The 24423-nt window shown below is 37.3% G+C and overlaps 1 protein-coding gene across 8 annotated transcripts in view; it reads right to left on the bottom strand.

Moving 5' to 3' along the window:
• The window catches only part of Tafa2 (TAFA chemokine like family member 2), a 466821-nt gene that overhangs the window by 140964 nt on the left and 301434 nt on the right, over positions 1–24423 (bottom strand). For all 8 annotated transcript variants that reach the window (XR_015048487.1, XM_021174838.3, XM_085843221.1 and 5 more), the window contains one exon: positions 9866–9972. Coding sequence is in view for 7 of the 8 variants with exons in the window: in XM_085843221.1 (XP_085699347.1) it covers positions 9866–9972 (107 nt within the window). In the remaining variant the exon portion in view is untranslated. The remainder of the gene's footprint in view (positions 1–9865; positions 9973–24423) is intronic.

Here is a 24423-nt window from a genome sequence, read left to right as displayed (position 1 = left end):
TTGAAAGATAAAGTGTTAATCACTTATGAAGCATTCTCATAAAAGCACAGAAGATAATATCACTTTATAAAATCAACTGATAAAGACATGAAAAAGGAAATTAATAAAATATAATTGCATATAAATTAGTAAAGTATCGTCTTTAATAGTAATTGCAAACTAAAAGAAGATGAAATTGGCAAGGACTTCATAGAATAATAGATTTCAATGTTGACAAGTATTTATAAATAAAGGAATTTGATTTCCCTGCTGATGGAAAGGTTAAAGGTTGAGACCTTCTAACTTGGATCAAGAGGCATTTGTTGAAACATGCATAAATGCTAATTAATGAATGCTTCATGAGTCAGTATCATTTTCATCTCACCAGTGCCTCTCCAATTCTTTTCAAATACCCTCAAATAAACACAGAGTTGCTTTGTGATTATTAGTATCATTCTCAAAACACAATAACTAATCAAAATTCAAATCAGTTGATCTAGTTATTCCCTCACTACAAATATAGTGAAGGAAGTTCAAAAAATTGTAGATGTCAGTGTTCTGCCAACATTAGTATTACTTAGCAAAACTTAAAATATTTCAGGGAATAATTCAAGGTTGTTAAGTAAATATTTTCAAAGAAACAAGGAGAGATCAGAGCTTAAGTCAGAAAGGGGGTTATAAATGGATATGTATAGCAGAATTAGAGATACTTAAAAATCCTTCCCTTTTTTTCAATCCACAGACCACAATATTTTATAGTCTGTCAAATAAACATTATTTTGAGTAACACCAAAAAGTCTCTCCTAGATATGGCCACATAAGTAAGCTATGGAAGGAAGGGACTTGGGAGAGGCTGGTGGTGAAGAGAAAATAGGGGAATGACAAAATTTTAATTTAAGATGTGTATATATAAAAAGGAATTATATCATAATTGAAAGAATATAAACTAAAAATTATGCAAGGAATATGACCAAATATTAAAAGCTGTAGGTTTTCAAACAAATCAGTAAAATTATATGAGTAGAGTATATAGCCCAGGGGTAGAGAGCTGCCTAGTGTAAATAATAGAAAGAAGAAATCATTCTAAAACTGATTTTATCCATTCATTAGTACTCAAAAGCATAAATTATATAAATTAACCACTATCTGTAGATCTCATTTAATGAATGTAATTAGTGACCTACACTTTTCAGAGAATATGGAAATTTTATATGCCTTTATGATGGGGAGGGGGCAGGAAATAGTTATAGGGAGTATTTTAAATATTTCCCTGACAGAAGTTTGTCATTTTCTTTTCAAACACTTACTCCTCTGTATTATTTCTGATAGAAAAGAGCTAGAGACCTTGATAGTAGATTTCTCAAAATTCTTTGGTGGTTGGTTTCAGTTAAGACTCAACCTTTGAAAACACAGCACCTCTAAAAACATGTATCTATCTCTCAGAACCCAATGCAAAAAACAGTTATATAATTAATAGCTGTTGGTTGTGCCTAATCTGTCTTAAAATACAGCCACACCCCAGCCAATGCCAGACTGACAGATGTACTACAGGCTGCCCCAGGTAGGACTTTAAAAATGTACCAGTCTTTGCTAAAGGGCTCTAGTTGGACTGGATGAGACTGCTGAAGTTTGAGAATCTTTTCCCTAGAATCTTCCCTTTATCTTTCTTTTACAAAAGTAAGATTGCCCCACTGTGGTCTGCATACCCCACTCCTACACCTTGTGCCCTATAAAGATTTTTCTTCATGTTTACCCATTGTGCCTTTATTTTGTCTTGAAGTCTGAAAGAACCTATTTCTCTTCACATGTCTAGATTCTTAGGTACGAGGATAAGAAAGCCTGCCTGCCCAGGGGTGTGACCATGAGAGAGAGAGAGAGGCACTGTAGTATCTGTCCTAACTACCTTGGACTCTTCTTAGAAAGTTCATACAATGGGATCCTATATGCTAACAGAAGTGAATCTTAAAAGAAAATGTTATAGACATTTGCTCCATTTTGTGAATAACTGTACTACTATTGTGTTTGTGAAAAATTTAAAAACCAGACACAACAGCATTCAACTGTTAAGGACTCCCCTAGGGGAGGAATTATAATCAGCAAGATGTGTAAGGGGCTTTGAGGGGTCAAAAGTTGACTATTTCTTGTTTTTGCTGGTAACTGCATATTTGTCTGTCTCATGTTTACAATTTAGTATGTACATGTATGTTCTATGTCTTAATACATAAATATGAGATGTCTTAAGAATAATTTCAAATTTGTTGATTCATAATTCCATAGAGTTACAAAATTACAATTCTATTTTTGTTATTTATTTTATTTAAATTTCAAATGTTATCCCTTTCCTGGTTTCCCCTCTGCACCTCCCCTGTCCCATCCTCCCTGCATCTATGAGGGTGCTTGCCCATCCACCTACCCACTCCTGCATCACCACCCTAGCTTCCTCTACACTGGGACATCAAGCCTTCACAGGACCAAGGGCTTCCCCACCCATTCATGCCAGATAAGGCCCCTTCAGCTCCTTCAGTCCTTCCCCTAACTCCTCCATTGGGGTCCCCTGTGCTTAGTCCGATGTTTGGGTACAAGACTCTGCATCTGTATTGGTCAGGGTCTGACAGAGTCTTTCAAGATAGAGCAGAAAATGTGGTACATTTATGCAAAATTACAATTCTATAGTGTTTAAAGGACATCTGAGAAAGCAAATAAATAAATAAATAAATAAAGCCAAAATGACTAAATATGTAGACAGACAAACATTATATACTCTCAAATACATGTAAGACTGTTGACCAATTAAACTGCATGAAGACATGCCCAAATGTTATTTGTGTAAATGCTGTCTAAAAAGTTATATGTTTTTTGATCTCCCTTCCTGGTAAGTATACCATAGTTTCTCAAAGATACATAGTGATTGAAAATTTAATAATATATTTTAAATGTGTCCCTAAGACGCAAATCTATAGTCAATCCACACACTGCTTATGTTTCTTTCTCTCAAAGCATAATCCAATTGTTTTCATCATGGAGATCCTCAGACTCTATGAGATACAGATTGCCTTGAGCTACAAACTGGCCCAAGACAAGCTGAAAGCGTCTTGACCAGATTGGATAGATCTGTGTCCATCTGAAGAAAACCGTCATTTTGAGTGTGTCCTTAAAGCTTCTTCCCTGAGAGTCTCGCCTGGACTGACTGCGTCTACCTCTCCTGTGACCCCTGTGAGCCAGCCAAGACTATCAGCTCATGAAGCATTCTGCTGTTGTTTCCGTAGTGCTATAGAAGCTTCTGCCCTGCATGGGCTCTGGGTCGGTCCCCTTCCACCCACGCAAGTCCAACATCAAAGTTTCTACCCTTCAAAATTTATATATATATATATATATATATATATATATATATATATATATCCTCCCCCAAGTCTCCTCATCCAGCTGTGTGTTCTAATCACCCCCAAATCTTACCTTTAGAGCATTTTAATACCATTTGTAATTAAACATTTACCTGTGTCTATGTGACACAGCAGACTTACCAATATGTGACACACAGCATCGCAGCTTTTCTGCCTGGATATACTATAAGCTCTACTAGGGCATAGATTTTGTTCATTTGGCTCAATTATGTATCAGTAGAACTTGGCCGAAGGCCTGACATTTGACAGGCACACAATGTATATTCAGTCTTCTGAGCACTTGTGTGAGTTGATGAAAGAAGCATTAAGTAGAACAAAAGACAACGGAAGAGCCACCACTTAGATTTCCTAACGGATGCTATCTTACCTAAAAAATTAAAATCTTTAGTTTTTTAACTAAATTTTCTCAGGGGGGGAAAAAAGAGCTTTACCAAGAGTTCTAACCCAGATTATTAATTATATTGAGTTACAATGAGAATAGCATGTATTTAACCTTATTAATCAAACTAACTTTTAGTTCTGTTTTTGTTTTGTTTTTCTCCTCTGTATCATTCTTATTTGAATATCTCAGGGAGATTTTTTTTTAAAGATGTTTTTCCAACCCTAATACTTAGTGATGATTTGTTCATTTTAGATTTAGTTGGAATGTGGTGGGTAGACAAAGAGAAGACAAGAAATATATTAGCTTTCTAAGATTAATGGCTGTATTTTTCTTTGGGGAAGTTGGAGACCTCAACTAAACTGTTTCCTCTCTGATCCCCAATATCTGAAGCTGTACCTAATGTAATTGCTTCCAAGGGGGAAATACTGCTTATATTTTCTGACCAGCTGTCACAGTGTTCTTGGCTAATCTCCCCAGATATGCCCAGCTCAATATAATTGTAGAGTCAGTGTGAGCAAGTAAACTTATTTGTCTCTCTGTGAGGTACTGTTAATTCCCAAAGCCCAAAAGTTTGTTAAGAAGATGACAACCATTTCTGATTGTTAGATATCTGTTTCCTGGGATACAGCTGCTGTGGATTACTGGAGTGTCCCTGTGTCATAGCAAGCAAAGAGAGTGACACAATTCTCCACTTGGCTGCTCTTGAGAGCTGGATTTATTGCATTAGTACAGGACCTCTGCTATGTACCAAGTTTATTACTTCATAGCGCACATCTGTCTATTCTGAAATGTCTATTCACAATTCTCTTCCTTACAGTTTTTTGTATGAACACTTTCCTCTTCGATATCTTCCTTGTCTCTAAGAAGGCTTAGATGCATTTATAGGTACGGCTGTTTTGCCTGGGAAATTCTTTCCTCTTGCTATCTCCCTGCTAAAACTGTGAACTTATGCCCACAGGCCTTATTTAAACATATCATCCCTCCTCAGCATTTTCTATGCCTCTTTCTTCCTTTATACTGTCTCCACAGCATTTATACCATAAAACACACCATTTTATTTCTTTTTCTTTTTATCTATTTTCCTACTTCAGAGATAAAAGCTCCATAAGACAAAAAAATTTTATCTCTTTTATGTACTACTATATTCTCTTTATGTACTACTATATTCTTGATGCAGGTACTCAAAAAATATTGAGTAAACAAACAAGTTTTCCATTACAGGTATCCAATATAAAATATTTCCACAAGATGACAATAAAGCAAATGAGTCCAGGAGTACTTATTCCCACAAAAGTGTGGATGTTATTGGAAGAAACAGGAAGTCCTGCTACACAAGAAATATTGATTACTACTAGATCAGCCTAGGCTCTTTATAGCTATCAATCAGCAAAAAAAAGGGGGGGGAGTTGAGTATCAGTGGGGTAGATGATGTGGGTAACAATGGCTCTGGCAGATGAAAGGGATGTTTGGGTTGCAAAATAATCCACTGGAGGCACTTCTTGGCACTCATCTTGACACCTTAATTTATCAATTGGGGGGGGGGTTAGAAATCACATCATAAGAAAGGCTCAGAATTCTCAGCAAAGCATCAAAATATCATCCCAAACAAGAGAAAGTGCTGTGGAAGGAGGTGAGGAACTGGAATACCCAGTGGTAAAATGTATAACTCCTATCTGTCTGTAATGCCTCAGAACCACAACATGGCCAGCATGGTAAGATATACCCAAGGCGAAATGATGGCACTTATATTTCAGGGGTAAAAAGCCTAATTGGACACAAGGCTCATTCAATAGAAGGAAAGTTATACCTGGCACTGACCTAGTGTATATGGTATGTAACTTAGCCAACTACATAGGGGTGGTGAGGTCATGGACTCATTGCCATATTCCTAAGCTGGCACAATTATCAACTACATCCTAAATACTATCTTTATATCCACAGATATGTATAGCCCTCACCCCTGCTCAAAGAAGCCCCTTTTTGTAGCATATCTCAGAAATCTACAACTGCCCAAAATGTAGAGAACAATGGCTCTGTGGTTCATCTACAACACAAGCCCTTCATCTCAGCCTAAGTGATCAAGATGGAAGAAGGAGACAGAAAGATTCTAAGAACCAGAGGACCAGTGTGTTGCCAGTGAGAAATGTTTTTCAGACATGGCAGGGGAGCTGCATCTGTGAAATTCCAATAATATGGCTGCCTTCACAGGACATGCAAGATGAGAACATATACTGTCATGCTGTTAGGGATGAAGAAGCTTTCATAAGGATCAAAGACTATGGACAATCAATGGCTGCTGAAGTGCAAGAGTCAGTCTTCCCGAGGGACAAGATTCCGGATAGGCTATCCATCTCCAGTGGGCATCTGTAAGCACATATGCACAGAAGCAACACTAAAGGACTCAGTAGTGTGTATGGTGTGTGTGTGTGTATGTGTGTGTGCATGTGAGCATGAGTGTGTGTATAGTGCATCAGTATGTGTGTGTGAGCTCGAGTGCACGTGTGTATATGTGTGTGAATGTATATGAGCATATGTGCACAAGTGTGTGTACATGTGTGCCAGTATATGTATGTATGTGATTATATGTGTGTGCTTTGTATGTGAATATGTGTTTGTGTGTGTATGTGTGCGTGAGTGTGTATGTGTGTGTGTTTGTGTGGAAAACAATAACAATAACTGAAGAAGAGGTTGCAGATTTAAGAGGAAGTTTCAGGATGCAGGAGAATTTGGAAGACGGAAAAGAAGAGTGGGGATGATGTAAATACAGTATTCGGGATAAATCCTACAAAAACTTAAAATTTTAAATAAAAAAGTTCACAAAAACTCTCCTTGTGAAGAGGACTAAATGGCAAACATCTCACAAAACAAATTAGAAAACTATAGAAAATGGAAAATAGAAAGTAAGAATGATAACATGAAGGCATTAGAGTCCAAGAAAATTCTCAGGCAAAAGTGAATTTTAAAGGCATACAATGAATGCAACTAAAGCACACAGGTAGACTAGAACATGTGTCTTATTAAAATTGGTAATTCACAAATCAGTCTGACTTGCTTAAACTTCCATGTATTAAGAGGGGACATGACAAAGGAGAGTAACATAAAAAAATAAAATAAAATAAAATAAAATAAAATAAAATAAAATACTGCATGATGTAGAGGAATTTCAGTCCAGCAACATGGCTCCTCTGACCATATGTAAAGACCTCTAGGCCTGTGTGTTTCAGCTGGAAGGCAGACATGCCATTAGCACACTCCTTTAATGTAAGATGTGTCCGTAGAACAAAGGAGCTGTGTTTGAAAGTGACGGTCTAATTGAGATGCAAAGTGATGAATCAGAGAAAGATTTGAGAGAATGAGTGTCAGACATAGGATATGCCCAATTCTCATGAGAACTCTCAGTTCAGGTTGTCAAATATCTGTGCACAAGAGAATGAGTGTGTTTGTACCAACTTCATTTAACATGGTTCAACTGGGGAAAATCGATGCACTATACCTTATAACATACCTTCCAAGCACTGTTGGGAAAAAATAGGAAAATTGCAATTAAATACTTAGTGTCTACACAAATTCAAGGACTAGCCAAGCTAAGCCTTTAGAATTGTTTCTATGAAGAGGTTATTGCTATAAATATAAAGGGACTCTCAATGGAATGTTTAGAACAATGACTATGCTAATATACTAAAGAAAGTAGGAGTGAAATGAAGTCAGTATGCAGACACAGCATATTCAAGAGCATTAGAAAGGACATACTTCCCAGCTCACTACTGCACATGAATATATGCCATATCATTGGTATTTATATTGCCCTTATAGTTTTATATACAAAATAACCCAGGACGAGAAGAATAAGTGAAGAAAGGGAAGGGAAAGAAAGGAAGGGCAATAGAGGAAGAGAGAAATCCCTCATAAAGTCTTTATGCAAATTAGTGGCAAAGTAGACATGAGACAGAAAACCACCTAGACTCTCTTCTGTACAGTGCACTTGGCAGTTTGTGTTTCTTACACAACACAACCGTTGGTTTCCTTATACAATGCAGTGAGTTATACGGAGACTGGAGAGATAGATGCTCAGCAGTTTAAAGTGCTTGCTGCTCTTCCAGAGGATCTGAGTTTTGTTCCCAACACCCACAACTTAGGCAGCTCACAACTACTTGTAACTCTAGTTCTAGGGTAGAACTAGAACAGAGGCTTTCTTCTGGACTAAATAGGTACACCTATATTCACAGATACACACATACACACATAATCTAAAGAAATACAAATGTTTAAATGGTTTTTTTTATTTTTATAAATAAGTAAAAATGTAAAATAAATTGTTAGCAAGTAGTAAGGAAACAGTGGGTTTGAAGTTAACAGAGCACATGACATAAGAATTCTTAAAAGTAGCTCTAACAGTGGCATGCAGGTCATACTGTGGAAAATTACTATGAATGGAAAGCATGTCACTGCTGGTGCTGTTCTGACACCCATCATTCCTGGCATTCCTCTCTGCTTCTCTTACTTCTACAGACTGGAAACGGGCCCTTGGAGTAACTGTCAGGGAAAGTATGGATGGAGCAGGATGTGTTGAGCTCTGAGAATGGCCTTTCTCAGACAGTTTACACCTCTTGGAAACCAATGCTCACTGCACTTTTGATGTTAGACATCAAGTTCACTGCTCCCTTGAAGCAGGGTTGGTATTTTGCTACAAGATCCTTTCAATTTTGTACAGACAGCACTGTGATGGTTAGTGTCAACTGTTAACTTGACAACCTAATCACCTGGGATGTGGTTACAAGAGATTATCTTCTGTTACTTGAATGGGGATCACAATTGTCAGGAGGACCAGTAGGAACAGGAGATCCTAGATTGCATGAGTTGTTCTCTGATTCTGATTATAGATGAAATATGTCCACTCCCTCCTTCTCCTGAAACTGACTTCCCTGTGACAATCAACCCTGACCTGGAACTGTACTTAAAATTTTCTTGTGAGAGTATTTTATCACAGTGACAGGGAAATAAACTAAGATAACAATTATTAAAGAGGATTAAAAGTTTGATTGACAGATCCATAGGCTATATTAAAGACAAAGAAAGAATTGCTCATTTACAAACACACACAGAGACCTCTATAGGTAATAAGGAAGATTATAAAATAGGAAAACTCTCTACAAAATTCTCCAGTTTATAAATGATCATTTATTAGTTTTAAATGCAATGGGGAAGTCTGTCATACAGACCTCAATTTTCAGAATACTTCTTTGTTATCTGTGTTAATGGGCCACGTGATGCTAATTAAATGCACGTGCCTGAATAATTTAAGTGTTAGAGAATTCAAAGCCCTTTTAACTCCTCCTTCACCCCAAAACAGAATAAGAAAGGAAATTGCTAGCCTTTACGGTGGACAGAGAATTGAATAGCAAAACCATATTTCACAGAAAAATCTAAATTGACTTCTCTGGTTATGAATACTTGATTGTGGTAGACATAATGCGGAAATAGCCCCATTTCAACTCATTTGGAAAAGGCAGCCATTCATTATGCTGAGTCTAATGGCTAGCAAGGAGAAAGGGGAGTAATTCTGAGCTGACAGCGCATACATATGGACAAATATTCCCACTCTTTTCTGTTGTAGAACAGAACTTTCTGAGGATCATGGTAGAAATGGTGTCCAAATGGTGGGCAGAGAGGCATGCTGCCAGAAAGAGATGGTCTACAAACAAACAAACAAACCCTCTAAAAGAAAACTTTACATATACTGTGTACACATGATTAGGACACGCATATGAAAACTGTTTTCTTTATGAAGATAAGGGAAGTCTAAAATTCATCTCTTTACACATCAACTTGACATTTTAACACTACTGTCTTTAAAATGGAGGAAAGACAGAGTTAGAATTTTGCATTCATTGGACAATATTTGCAGAATTGGCAGTAATCATGGAAACACCATGTTTCTGCTCTCAAAGTTATCTTGAAGACAGCTCTCTACATTTTTACTTAAAGAAAATTGCTAAGGGGAACCCATACCTAATAAAATTGAACAGACCAGTGAAGACAGAACGTGACAATCTGTTTAAAGGAGCTGTCGCACACAGACAGCACAGAAAGCAGGGGAACTTACCTTTGTGATGGTTGGCGCTGGAAACGGCTTTCCCCCACAAGGTCACTATAAAAATAATTATCAGAAGCTTTCCTTGTGTTGCTTTCTGCAAGTATCTCTTATTCATCCTGCAATAGAAAAACAATACATGACCTAAGAACATAGAATCATTGTGCTTCTCTAATTGTACTACAATCACCTTTCATGATACCTTGACATATGTAATCCCAGAACACTGAATTTCTCACACTGAAGGTTCTATTTATATAAATTATATTACTATGTTTGCTGTAGTTGCTGTTGTTGTTTGAAACAGGATCTTACTGTGTAGCCTGGGCTGGTTTTGAATTCATAAACTTCCTATCTCAGATTCCCAAATAAGAGTGAGCACTACAGGTATGCAGTGCCACACTCAACTATATATACTGTATACAGGGAATAGTTTTCCAAATGAAGCATGCTGATATGACTCAAGAATCAAGAAACATCTTGCTTTTGTCAGTTTTTATCAACCTAAAACAACTCAAAAATATTGTCAATCCATTCTTCATGAAAACGTAAATATAATTTATCAAGAAAACTTAAGACACAGACATTTGAATGGCATTGTTTGTTTTCCCACCTCTCAAGAGTCTTTCTTCAATGCCAGACTTCTACACATGTTCTTCGGCATGTGCATGCCCATATATGTGCACACAATAAATAAATAAATAAATAAATAAATAAATAAATAAATAAATAAATAAATAAATGCTAATTGCTTAGATGAATTCTGCTCAGAATAAAGCCATTTCAAACTTATCATTTGAGGTTGTATTTTGAAAGTCTTTCTGTGACATAGCATTCTTTCTGCCAGCTTATCTATACAGTGGGAGACTGGATGTTGTTGAATTCAAATTATTGTACTTCAGGCGAAATAGGGAAAAGATGAAAAATAAGAATTTTTAAAAGTCAACATTTTCAAACTGAACCCACACTATTTAGAAAAGAAACGATACTACTTCTTTATGCTCTGACACCAAAATTTAGCATCTATTTTCTCAAACACCTTATAAATTATTCTCTTATTCCACAGGAAAAAAAAATGTCTGCCCTCATATTGTAGCTGACATAATTTGGAAATTTTCTTAAGGTCACATTTAATGATAGAGTAAAAATTTAAACCCAGAATGACATAATTCTAAATTTCTTTTTTTTTTTCATGTTTCAATTGTCCTTTATTCTTTTTTTTTAATTTATTTTTTATTAGGTATTTTCCTCGTTTACATTTTCACTGCTATCCCAAAAGTCCCCCATACCCACCCCCCCAATCCCCTACCCACCCACTCCCCCTTTTTGGCCCTGGGGTTCCCCTGTACTGGGGCATATAAAGTTTGCAAGTCCAATGGGCCTCTCTTTGCAGTGATGGCCGACTAGGCCATCTTTTGATACATATTTATTTAAGCTACTGCAATGGTAAGGCAAAAGCAAAACCAACGTAGATTCCATGTAGATGCACTTTCAAGGACAAAACACACATCTGCCCAGTACCTTTAGAATTTAGATCCTATACTGAAGTCAACTTTGCTAGGCCTACAGATTCTTGTCTACCTTCCAACAGATTTCTGGGTTTCTGCCTTGTGATGCCTGATACTTCTTCCCCTTGAGGTCACTAAACTATTCTCTCATCATAGCTACTGCCAAAACAACCTTCAACCTGTCTTCAAATACATGATTAGGGGTACCAAACAAATTTGGACATACATTCAGAGCATTCTTTTACATGAAGCAATGTAGAAAAAAATAGCTTGATGTAGGATATGTTTTATATGGATGTATTAATATTTCTTAGCTTGGAAGATTATATTCATTATATGCTTGAAAAGGAGGTTTGAAGGATTAAGAACATTGATTCCCAAATCTCAGGGTTTGAATCCATGCTCTCTGGGTTCTTAATTATGACCATATTAGTCAATATTGTCATCTTGGCAGAACTGCCTAGAACACAAGCTTCTGGTATGAATATGGAGGTTTACCTGGGTTAGATTAATTGAGGTACCAAGATTGATCTTAACTTTGAATGACAACATTTCATCAGCTGGGATCGTGGATGTAAAACAGTGATCTGAACAAGAGGATTTATCACCCTGTCTCCTGAACAAAGAATCGGTGCAGTAAGAAGCTGACAGCTCCTGTTGCCTGAATTCCCTGCCATCATGGACTGTACTCCTGAAATATGAGTCAAAATAAATTCTCCCTTCCTACAGTTTGCTTTCAATACATTTATGTCACAGCAATAAGACAAATAGATAATATATATTAACTTTGATTATTTTGAATCTATAGCTTTAATTTCTCCCATAACTGTTGGGGTAACCTGCTTAAGTTTCTTCTACTGTAGAATGGTACATTTATATAAAAAGTATGGCCCACCATGTCAGATGTCAAAGATTGTGTACAAAGGGAGAGATATTGAATATGTAAATTTGGTCACTGGGTCTAAAATTGTTTCTTGTTTATTGGGTTTGAATAAATTACTTAATAACTATATTTTCATTGGCAGTACAGTAAGGGTTGTAATAATACTGGTCATAACTATAATAATTGGTAGAAGACTAAATAAAAGAGTCCATCTAATATTTGAAACCCCACAACAGATATTAAATGTTCAGTAAATATTAACAAGTACTTGCTATCTATTATACTGGCATTTCCCTAACTGATTCCCAAAGCACTGGCTCCATACTAAGTTAGCACAACGGTAGTAAAAGACAAATTGGATAAATATATTTGTAAAATTCTGGATTCAACAAATTTAAGGAATTTATTATTGAATAAAGTTTTTTAGGGGCATTAAGCAAGCCTCCACTGAGGCAATTTTCAGAACCATCTTTTCACAGAGTAGCGCAGTAGCATAGGCTACTGGTATCCTCAAAAAAAAAAAAAATAGTTCAGTGAAATCCTGCACTGTAATAATGATCGGGCCTAATAATCTCTCAGTAAACAAAATTTTCAATTTTAATCTTTAATTGTATTACTTTTGTTTCATTCAGCTCTCTTGGTTTTAATTAAAATCTTCCTCTTGGTTTTGTTTTGTTTCATTTTGTTTGATTACTTGCTTCTGCATCCAGTCCCACAACTTCACGGCTCCACTCATCGTGGAACAAAATAAAGAGCCAAATTCATCCACCAGAAGACTTGCATAGCCTAACTCTTGGTAATAGTTTCGCCAATACAAATGGCCTCTGCTACAAGTTCAGCAGCCCTTCCTTCCCTACACCATTGTGCACCCATCAAATGAAACAGCAGAAGAGATGGCTGGTAACTAGACATAGAAAAAGAAACACCCACAAGGTCATCAAGCTGTCAGAACAAAATGAGAAAAAAGAATGTAGCCCAACATTTGGAAGTCTGTAACAATCCTATTTTCTCTTTCTCAGACTGTCAGTATTTCTATCCAGTCAATCAACCGCATCCCCTTTATATCTCTAACATTACATGCTTAACCTATGTTACCATCATACTACAAGTCAAACCACCAAAATGTCTCACTGGCCACAGTATACTAGCAGTATTTCCCCTACACACACACACACACACACACACACACACACACACACACATTTGAGCATGCATCTGACCTTCCCAGTTTTCCTCCCATAAAGCAACCCCTGCACACATATGCTTATAGTGTGTATCTGACCTTTCCCAGATATGTTTGAAATATTCAGTGTTTGTTTAAATATCATCAACCAGATATAATCCAATTTCTATGCCTTAGCAAAGCAAATAGCTGTCATAAAGACCCTTGCTTATAAGCTTTGTCTGATAGTCTAGTTTTGGGGGAAAAAGAAAAAAATATATAGTCCCTCTGAGTATTTTTGTTTCTGATCTTGGGCTCTTTCCCTTCACCTCTCTTCACACCAACAGAATAAATGTTAACTCTAAAATTTCTCTCACTAGCCACCACCAAAATTTCACTTCATGTCAGCAGAAACCTAGCATTCATCCCCAGAAACCTTCCACAACCTCCCAGATGACTTCCTTGCATTAACTGGCCATCCTGCAGGTTAGAATTCCTCCTAGAGGATTGATTCAAGGCCATGTTAAATATTCATTTACAACACTGGCCATTCAAAATACTGCATGACAATCCATTTGTTTATCTCAGTACACTCTAATATAAGAATTCTATGGATAGAGGTGGTCTCTCGTAGAATGCATGTTGCAATCCAATTTCTGGTTTAATAACTGCAAAGTTCATATTTGTTGAATGCTATAAAAAAAGCTTTTACCCAAATATGATGTGCAGTTGTTACCATGGGGAGGAAGTCAATGTGTGTCAGTCATCTCTGCCTGTACTTAGGGAGTGACAAATAGGATCAAAGTGAGGAGAGGCAGAGAGAGGAAAAGGCAAACCGAAAAGAAGAAAAGCAGTGAGAACTCATTGTTCTAGCTTTCTTCTGTTTTTAAATAATAATCACATTTGAGCAAAATGGTGTCATGGAGTGATTAATAATTTTTGACAAAGGGACAATAGCAAAAGAGGGAAAAGCTGAGAGGTACATTTCTTCGTACCCCTGTATGAAGGCAGAGGAGGAATCCACAGCCCTTTTTTGCAGTTTTCTACCCACCAGATCTCAAGTTAAAATTTTCTACCACAAATTAGAATTGTCACATTCATCTGTAAAAACAGCAAAACTTCAGTGAATTGCCAACCATGAAAAAAAAATGTGAACAGAAAGTGCAAGCTAATGGATAAGTGCACATAGAAGATGAAACCTTGAGATCGCTGCCTGTGCAGCAGCAACTGTCAGGGAATATGGGGGATGTGGGATAAATGAGAAATGGTAACCTTGGCAATGAAGGATGCGGAAGTAAAAAGTTATCTAAACTGGAGGGCTGACAAATCTTCTGGACTTTCTCATACCCTTCCCTTCTGTGCTACATGCTTCAGTTAAGTCACTGAGAGTTAGAATTCTGGATATGATTTTGTAGTCCTTCCACCCCTCCTATATGAAAAAATATATGGCTTGTAATCAAGCAAAAATTCAAAACCTACTTCGCTATGAGAAAAACAAATTCCTCGTGAAAACAGAAAGCATGCTTAATTGGTCCACAAAAGATAATACAAAAATGAAGGACAAAGTAGAAATAGAATCGGGGACCTGGGGTCAACCACCAAACTTCCTCTCGGCTGTAGATGTTTCTGTGGAAATAAACATCACACTCGACATAATATTTTCAAAGTCTAATTATGACATGTTTCTACATTGACCCATTGTGCAAGCAATGCCATAGACTCTGATCAGCAAACTGACCGTGACAATCTGCCCCTCCTCTAGAGACCAGAATGGTGTTGATGAAATGTCAATCATGGTAGACCACCACACCATCCTTTGCTTTAGAATCTGGAATTTGCCCACTGAGAAGAGGGAGAGTAAAATCAAAGTTTGTTACTAAACAGGGAAACCCTATGAGCTCAACCTCTCTAAGCTCAGGTACCATTTCTGATCTTATAACAACTTGGCTTTTGCCCATACTTATGCCTCATTTTGTTCTAAAGCTTTGCCCTGTAGAGTCTGCTTCAGTCTTTGTGTGGTATCCCATGTCTCACAATTACCTCCATAGAAGGTACTTCCTAGCAAGTGCCTCCCTGCCCCAAAGTCCAAGCAACCACCTGCAGGCTCCTCCTTCCAAACCCTACAGTATCTTTTGTACTATTATAATCTGAAGTAATCCCATTTGTTTCTCTACACATTTGCTAACATGTGTATTTTCTTCTTTTCCCATTAAAATATAATTTCCCTGTATGCAGAAACACTACCTACAATGTACTTCTCAAGCATGTAGATCAGAGACTTCAAGATGATTTTAGTGAGTGGATGGTATATGTTTATTTTAATCACTATAAAAGAGATGACTCTTTTGTGGTGAAGACATTTTGTTATATATTTTAACTTAATGGTTAAATTTCTACTACACATACCAAGTAGGAGTGGGCACAAAAATTGTGTTTATGTTGGTGGATAATAGAAGGTGAAGCTCAAAAAGAAAGTGGGAGATGAAGACAGACAAATAGGGCAGAGCAGATTTATCTTTCAAGAAAAATGCTGAATTTACCACAAATTCTCTTTCAGTATTGAAATACACATATGTATACGACATGTACAGAAAGATATAGACATATAAAAGATAGATTGATGATAGGTATTAAACAGATATAGACGGATATTAAAATACAAGACAGGCTGGAGAAACGACTTGGTGGTATTAAAGTGCTTCCTTTTTCGTTTTAACAAAAGAGTAAGGTTCAACTCCTACTGCTCACTGGACAGCTCACCGCCACTTATAACTCCATCTCCACTGGATCTGATGCCTTCTTCTGTCCTCAACAGACAACTACACTCGCATGTGCATGGTCCTACACAATAGAACATGCATAGAACACATAATCACAACAAAAATAAATCTTCGTTGTAATTTTAAAAGTACACGAGTATGCTTATGCTGAATGCATGAGAGTATATAATAATAAATTCAGAAAGAATTTAAATTCTACCAGCTTTACTATGCTTTATATAATCTAGGAGTAGGGCATTCTAGTTTAATCAGTTTTCTATCACTATTAATTTTTTTAATCAATGTCACATATCTATCATCACACTGTAGTATTTGAAACCATACTATCAAGCACATTGAACTGAAACAGTTTTAAATGCATAGAATACTTGCTCTACTAGTCTTATGATGAACCTATCTTACATAGTTTTATCCCATTCTTTACAATATTGCCATTTTGGTGGTCACAGAAAACTATTGATTTATTCCTAGCAGCACATAGAGAAAATTGTCAGATTTCTGTAATGCCTTTGCCACCTACAGGTTGAAATGTTATGAGAAATGTATTATCATTTAAAAGATGTCTCCAGAAATATACAATAGTCGAAGGTTCCAAGCTCTCATACTCAAACTCTCTCTCTCACTCTCTCTCTCTCTCTCTCTCTCACACACACACACACACAACAATAAAGCAAAAAACAAAGCCATCTAGGATATCTAGGAGCATAAGGAAGACATCTGAGGTGAAGACGAAGGAGCTCTGCCTTACTGCTCATCTGCTTCTGCAATCGAGACCTTGCACACCTTCCCTATCTATAAGATGGAGCGGCATCTATTTTCTCAGAAAAAAATGTCACTATAATAAATAGGAGATTGTATGACATTTGAACTTAAAAGAACACATGTGAGGTATTACCCTTTCTCCAAAGGTCTGTCCCTCAGAAGGCAGGCATAAGTCAGAAATGTTTCCTCAGATGTGGTCCTCCGCCTGACGACAGAGTAGTTGAATGAATCTGTCAAGTTGACTTAACACCTTCAACCCTAGCAACCACGTATGGAGTGTGCATATACTATTTTGTGTTGGTAGAATGCTTGTAAATAATAAATGCAAGAGTGTAAAACATCTAACACAGAGGCAGCATAAAGTTTTCTATTGTATAAATAATAGGGTCTAGGCCACAAAATCCTTCCTAGGAATGATGTCAAATTAAAAGTCACAGAGAAATCATCTTGAAAGTACATATGCTTTCATTGCTGATGAAGAAGTAAGCTATGTTTTAGGAATCTATCTGAAATCTAAAAACTTACACCGCAGAATGTGAAACGATAAGTAAAAATGGAAGGAGCACTAAAAAGATGGAGTCTCGGATAGATTGGCAAAATACCAACACTTGTATTTCAAAGTAGGTTATCAAACTATAAATATACAGTGTCCTAGGATCTTATATCTAGGCGATTCTCCTTATGAAGGAGTCACATAAAGAATGGCATGCTAACTGAATATCTGGATATTACTCTGCATGTGCTTATAGTTTTATATTGAAAATTTACTCATTCATTAAACATTTCATCCCATTTAGCTCTCATGTTAGACCTTTAAACTCAACACTGAAAATAAATCCAGTATTTTATATGATAATCTAGAAGAGTAACTTTAAAGTAGTTAATGAAGAGAAGATGCAACTTCTGCATCCAGATCTGCCGACCATGGAGAGTACTCAGACAGGGTCCAGCCTGCTCTAATGAATCCTGATAGCATGGGTTGCATCACAGAAGAGTGTGCCCCCAAAAAAATAAAAAGGCTGAAATCAAGGTCTGATTTCCAATGATATAGAAAATGGACAAGACATGCTGAATAAACAGTAATTCATACCACTTCTGTGCCCTCCAGGGCTATAAGTGAGCATGCCTTGAATATTTTATAATTTATCATTCATGAGGACTGTATGTTCTGGCAAACTGAGTTAATACATTTGAGGCTAAATATGTGTAATATATTAGCTAGACCTGATGGAGACTTTACTGCAGAGGGAAAAACCTCAGGTATGGCTTTCAGTTCAGACACGCAGGCATGCCATTTTGTTACATACTACCTGTTAGAGAAATGTGTTTTGATTTCACAAAGTTTTAATTTTGTCTTTTATTTGAATCATAGTATCTGCCTCAGTGAGCTGGTGGGGTGCCAGTGAGTTCGCATATATATAAAGCACACATTTCAACACTTTTCTCCATTATTTAACTATTTTTATTTTGTGTTTAAAATGAATATGTAAAAGGGAGAGGGAGTAAGATGAATTAGAATTAGATTGTGTTAAAACAAACACTTGAAATTTTAGGAGTTAAGACCAATAGTAAAGGGCTGATTGGCGTTTGAAGAAAAGACTACAAGAAGTCTAATTGAGCTCTATTTCAGTTGAGTGTCATGATTAGCTTCAAATGAAAAATGACCTTTGGGGAAAGCTGGCACCTGAACTGTCAGGGATGTGTGGGGGAGTCTGGAGAATGGGTTCTCTTCATGCCTCGTGATATAGAGAGCAGCTTCTATTGCCAGCTAATGGCTGAGCAGGAACATACTTGCCTCTGAGGGTACCCACGGGACCACTCTCAAGAATCCTGGGATCAAGTTTCTATGCTTTGAATGTATACGGTTGCAGTTTCTGGAACTGCTCAGACTCCTAATTTTTCCTACTTCAGCAGGTCACAGGCCTTGAGCTATGTTTGACTTGCAGTTCGATTTGGAGTTTGGGTGTCTTGTGAGGTCTTAGTCACCGATCTGGAGGGTAATAGGATGGTCTCTTTCTTCTTATTCCTCAGACGACATCTGCTAGGGGTTCATTTGTGGAAGGCTTCGACCTGCTGCACAAGGGGCATGGCTGTAGAATCTGCTCCTTCACATGTGCTTTTCCTTGCTTTGTACAGTGGAAAGGCTTGGTAAGAGTATATCCTCCAGGCGCTTGTGCAGGAAGACAGAGGCCGCGTCTCACAGAGCAGACATGAAGTGCACTTCTTTATACTCTTCCTGGTGCTTGGGGTACTGCTTGATTTAGTCATCTTTGAGAAGGTGAAAGTTGACTGCTTTGGTGGCCTGGTTCATGTAATTCTTAGCAGACTGCCCTGCCCTTGCAAGAATGGGCTTCCTGAACTCTGTTCTTCCCATCTCTACTCCCTCTCACTGTCTCCTTACCCTTTTCTCCTACTCTTGCTCCTCGTGTCTTTTTTCGAACCTTCTGCTTTGCAGGTGACAAACATGGCACAGTAGGTTAACTCTTGGGTTTCTCTTTTATTCTTTCTGTAAGCACATTAAACACTGCTTTTTTCCTCTTCTTCTGATTTCTGTTTATGAAAAACATTGATTTTTTTTTTGCTATTTTTTGGGGGAAGGTAAAATTTTACTGCTGACCACAGAAATGGTCCTTTTCAACATAGACTTTTCCTTCCTGCTCCAATTCCTTCTGAGAAGGGAGTCTAACGTGTCTCCAAAGCTGGACTGTATAAGTATTTCCTGGTCTCACCCATCAGCATCCAAGAATGAAGAATCATTTGATGAGTTGAGTTATTTCTAAAAACTTTCCACCTGTCTCTTCATATTAAGTGTTTTCAACTGGTTTCAGAAGTGCTTCAGAACATGAAGAAGTTTAACTTTTCTCTAGGAAGTTTTTGCCCTGAAAAGGCTCTCCTATTATAATCTTTCCAAGAAACATATTCTCCAAGTTGGTCTTCTCTTCAAACCACAATTATATATTTTCAGTATCTTCCTCAGCATCCAAGATGAAAAATTGATGAAGTTCATGGGGCATCAAAGGATGGGCAGTTGTTACTTGTGACATTGCTCCCACACAGTACAGAAGATAAGGCTTTGCACAGTAATTGTAACACTATTCTCAACAGATCACCTTCTGCACTGAACCCGTGTCTCCGTTCCTCTTTCTAGGATCACCTTTTCAGTTCTCTCATGAATTCTTGCAGTCTGACAGATACTTCTCATTAAAAACTGACCCTCTCTTCACCACTGCTCTTCATGTCAAATATTGACATGGGGTAAGCAACCTGCAAGTGTTAGCAACACTACAGTCATAGTCATTGAGAATACTTTAGATAAACTCCTTCATTCAGGGAGGAATAACGAATTTATCTATTCATCTGTTACCATGGTAACATAGCAACAAGACATGTTAAACATGTACCCTTCATTCTGGCATGATCAGATGATGTGTTTCATTCTTTTCTAGTGGCTCTAGGTAGTTTGAGGGCAGTCATCCATCAGAGTTAAACTACCTGTCTCACCTCACTTCTCAATATTAACCCTAAGCTACTATAATTCTCTGCATCCTTGTTTTGTATTCAGTGACTCAAACTTAACACTTGTTCACTGATTTACAAAACAGAACCCGAACTGTTGCTTCCACAATTTAAATCTGTTGCTTTCCATGGGACAAAAAGATGGGGAGGTTACACTATATGACCAAAATATGAGATGTCATAGAAAACCACTGTAGTAAGAATTATATGACATTTAAAAAACCCAGGCATAAATTTGAGTTCAACTGAGCGGAAGTTTAAAGTGGATGAGAGCCACTTTTTAAAAAAAAATCCTGATTTAAATAATTTAATATAAATTGCATGCTCACTGCCAAAATCTTGACAAGATCTGTAAAAGAAAGATATGTAATTGAAATCTAGATACAACAAAACCTCATTTTATATTTGATCTCTTGCACTACAAGAACTACAAGCAAAAAGGCTAACAATGAGAAGCCTTCACATTTGCCATGCCTCGCATGCACACAGCAATGATGCTACATGGAAATATGATCACAGTTTGGGGGTGGGAGACAGACAGGGGCTGTGTAGATGCACATCATCCACCAAGCATCCCTCGGGGATAAATCAGCTAGGACACCATCTTTCAGCTCCTGAGTACAGCACCATTATAAAGAATAAGAAAACAAAACCCTCCCACGATACCTACTTGTCCATAGGCCACTAAATCACTATCATAGTAATTGGAGATCATACATGTTAAAATCATGCATGTGCAGGTATAGCTGCACATGAACCTAAATGTCATATGAAGGCTTCAAAGCAAAGTATTTTATTTCATTTGAAAACAAAACATTTCTTGTTATTAAAGCAAAGAATGCAAGGTAATGAAATCAGCCCTACGTGTTCTTCACTCTGTTACGACTGGGGCTAGTTAAAAACATATATCCTCTGTGCTCTTGTTCTCTTAGAAGATGGAACCACGGGAAAAAATCCACTCCACTGTACTCCTTCAACCCAGCAAAGTGTTAAAAGGAGAAGAGAAAATAACAGCAAAGATCTTAAAGGCTAATAGCTGAGATAAAAAGAAGGTTCCAAAAGGGACAGTCATTTAAACTGTACTTACAGCTATGAACATGAATAATTATTCTCATGCTTAGTCATCCAATATGGCCAGTATCTATTGAACATCAACCAGTTAACAGCCTATATTCAAAACACAAAAATATCTTTACTAATAAACCATTTTAATCCTGAACAATTCTCAATGCAGAGCCTCATCAGTGGTAACTGAAAATGTGAACCTCTGAGGACTTAATTAATATATCCATTCCCTGAAAAGTGTTAACATTAACATATGTGAGCCTTACCATCAAAACTAATGATGGGGAGGTATCTAGCTCTCTCTGATTAGACTTGAGACCCACTCCACAAGAGAGAATCTACACCTGGTAGAGTAAAGCCACCCAGAAGCCCACATCAGGAAAGATCACTAGATGCTAGGGAAGAAATTAGTTTCATTGTTTATTTAAATTGACATAGCATGAGACCACTTTCTAATATATATGCTTATATACACAGACAGCTACCATTTTCGGCCTTAATCAGAAGGACTGGTTGATGTTTCTAGCAGACTGTGATGAAGACAGAAACTTGTGGTGATATAAAATGTCAAGAAAGTGATGGAGTTCTTAGTCCTAAATAAGACATTTAAACCATACCCACAAGGGACAAGGAAACACTGCAGGCATGATCTAGAATATATGTCCATTGCAGACATAAACTAGAAGATGGGTGGGAAGAAGGGACAAATGTGATCTTCGAGGCAGTATATAGTCACTTCAATAATGATCTCACAGGAGCTAGAAATGCCTGCACAGGGTCTGCACAAGAATGGGCCCATCGACCAGGCAGACCTATCCCTCATTACTGAATTGCAATAGATTCTGGGAGAAAGGACTCATTGACTTCATTTATGCACCCAGTAGTAATGTAAACAGGCTCCAGTAGATAGTCTCAATGCAATAGCCACACATATGGCCCTGGTTAAACTAAATGGTCCACAAAACCAAACCAAAAGAGGGGGAGGGATGGAAAAGGAGAGAGTAACCTGAATGTAGTATATGCAGGCATGCAATTGTCAAAGAACTAACAAATAAATAAATTAAACTAGAAAAGCCATGCAAAGGATAATGGCAGACGTGTTAAAATATGTGCCAATCTACTATCAAAGGAAAGTTGGAGTAAAAGATCCATGAAGAGAGTGTTTGATCAAGTTCACCAGAATATGACTTTCCTTCTAAGAGATATATTTCAGACAGAGCCGGTGGGGTATCTAAGAGGTTAAAGGTACCTACTACCACATCTCACTACCTGAGTGGGATGTCAGGGACCCACCTCTCCACGTGGACACAGAGACAAGAGAACCGGCTCCCACAGATTTCCTTCTGACTGTCCCATGTACTGCAGACAGCCTTCCTTCTCACTCCCTCATGAAAAATAAATAAATATAATTTCAAAATTGAATGGCTTAAACAAAAATTTTATGGCCACTGTACTGTCATTAAATCCCCAGGAAAATATTTCTCTGCAAGGCACAGTGAGAGAGCAGCAGGGGTGTAGAGGCCTGCATGCCTTTGCAACTGCATTTTATGTACACTCTATATAAGTGTTCAATATTTGCACATACCTCCATATATCTTAATAAGATGCCTTTTAGAAAATATTGGGACATAATAATATTTTAATATAGCAACGTGTTATACTCAGCTCTCAGCTAATAGCTTAAGCAGCTGAGAATCCAGAGGATTAAGAATCAAAGCGCCCACCACTTCTCTAGACCTCTGTCAGCAGTGAGCTCTTAATATATTGCTTTCTGACTTATTCCTTTTGCAACACGATTTCAGCCCCCTTTGAAATCTCTTTGATTCTCCAATATCTGGGTCGTCTTTTTATGAATTAAATCAATCATATAATCTCCACTTGCTCTTCTTTCTGCTCTCTAATGCTTTCCTTGTGGGTGGAAGTGGGGTATTCTCCAGCATTGGGCAATTACACTATGACTGGTCCTCAACTGGTTAAGAGAGCAATCTAGAGACATTTTTCCGATGGTGATACCTATTAGATGGTGAAATTATGTCTCTGGGTAACAGTGAAAGCCTGTTACCTGAGTCTATCTTAGAGAAATGCTCCAAAGAACACCATGAGTAGAGGGAGAGCCTACATTAGGGGCACAGGAATGATGGGTCTAAACTAGAGCCATTGTCATCTCATATTTGCTGAAAACCTACTGATCTTATTTCCTCCAACTTTATATCCTCTTTCTTGAATTGTTGGCCATGAAGATTCAAAGCATATAGGGGAAATGTTCAGAGAAAACCACAATGCCAGAGACCCATTACAGTTCATCAAGTAGTAAAAAGGTGAATTTCATGAGTGTTCGCCACGAGAAACATAGAGTAACAACGGTGATGAGCTGATGTGCTCATTGGCAATACCACACAGCTGGTATTATGTTCTTAGTGACACGTGATACGGTGTGGAATTAAAATGTTTGCATGTTTGTTATTTATTTCCTATTTTCCTATTAGAATAAAAGCTGCTATGAGCATAGAAAACTGGGTGTTCTGTTTCACTGCTTTTTGTCTTTACTGTGTAACTTTTTTAATCACAGAGAATATAGCAGAGAAAATATGTAAGAAATTAATAATAAATTAACAGAAGAGAGGTTATGTATGTCTTGAATTTTGAGTTTAGTTGCCCTGAATGATCATGTGTTTTCTGGTAACATTTAATGTCTTTACTTCTTGTAGGAAGTAGGATATTCTCAACAGTTATTTATGTTATATCTGAGTCCTGAGTCTGTAAACAGACTCTAAGCTCCTTGAGAAACCATATGCTATCACTCTCTTTGCCCACAAAGTGTCTTAGCCTTGCATAGCGCCATATGGTGTATTAAACATTCTCACATCCATGATTGCTTCTGATGTATATGACCA

This window comes from Mus caroli, unplaced genomic scaffold, assembly GCF_978045245.1.
Source record: "Mus caroli unplaced genomic scaffold, Mus_caroli_1 scaffold_9, whole genome shotgun sequence".
NCBI classification, from domain to species: Eukaryota; Metazoa; Chordata; class Mammalia; order Rodentia; family Muridae; genus Mus; species Mus caroli.
Note: the sequence above shows the minus strand (reverse complement) of the source record. Positions and strands in the feature narration are given on the sequence as shown.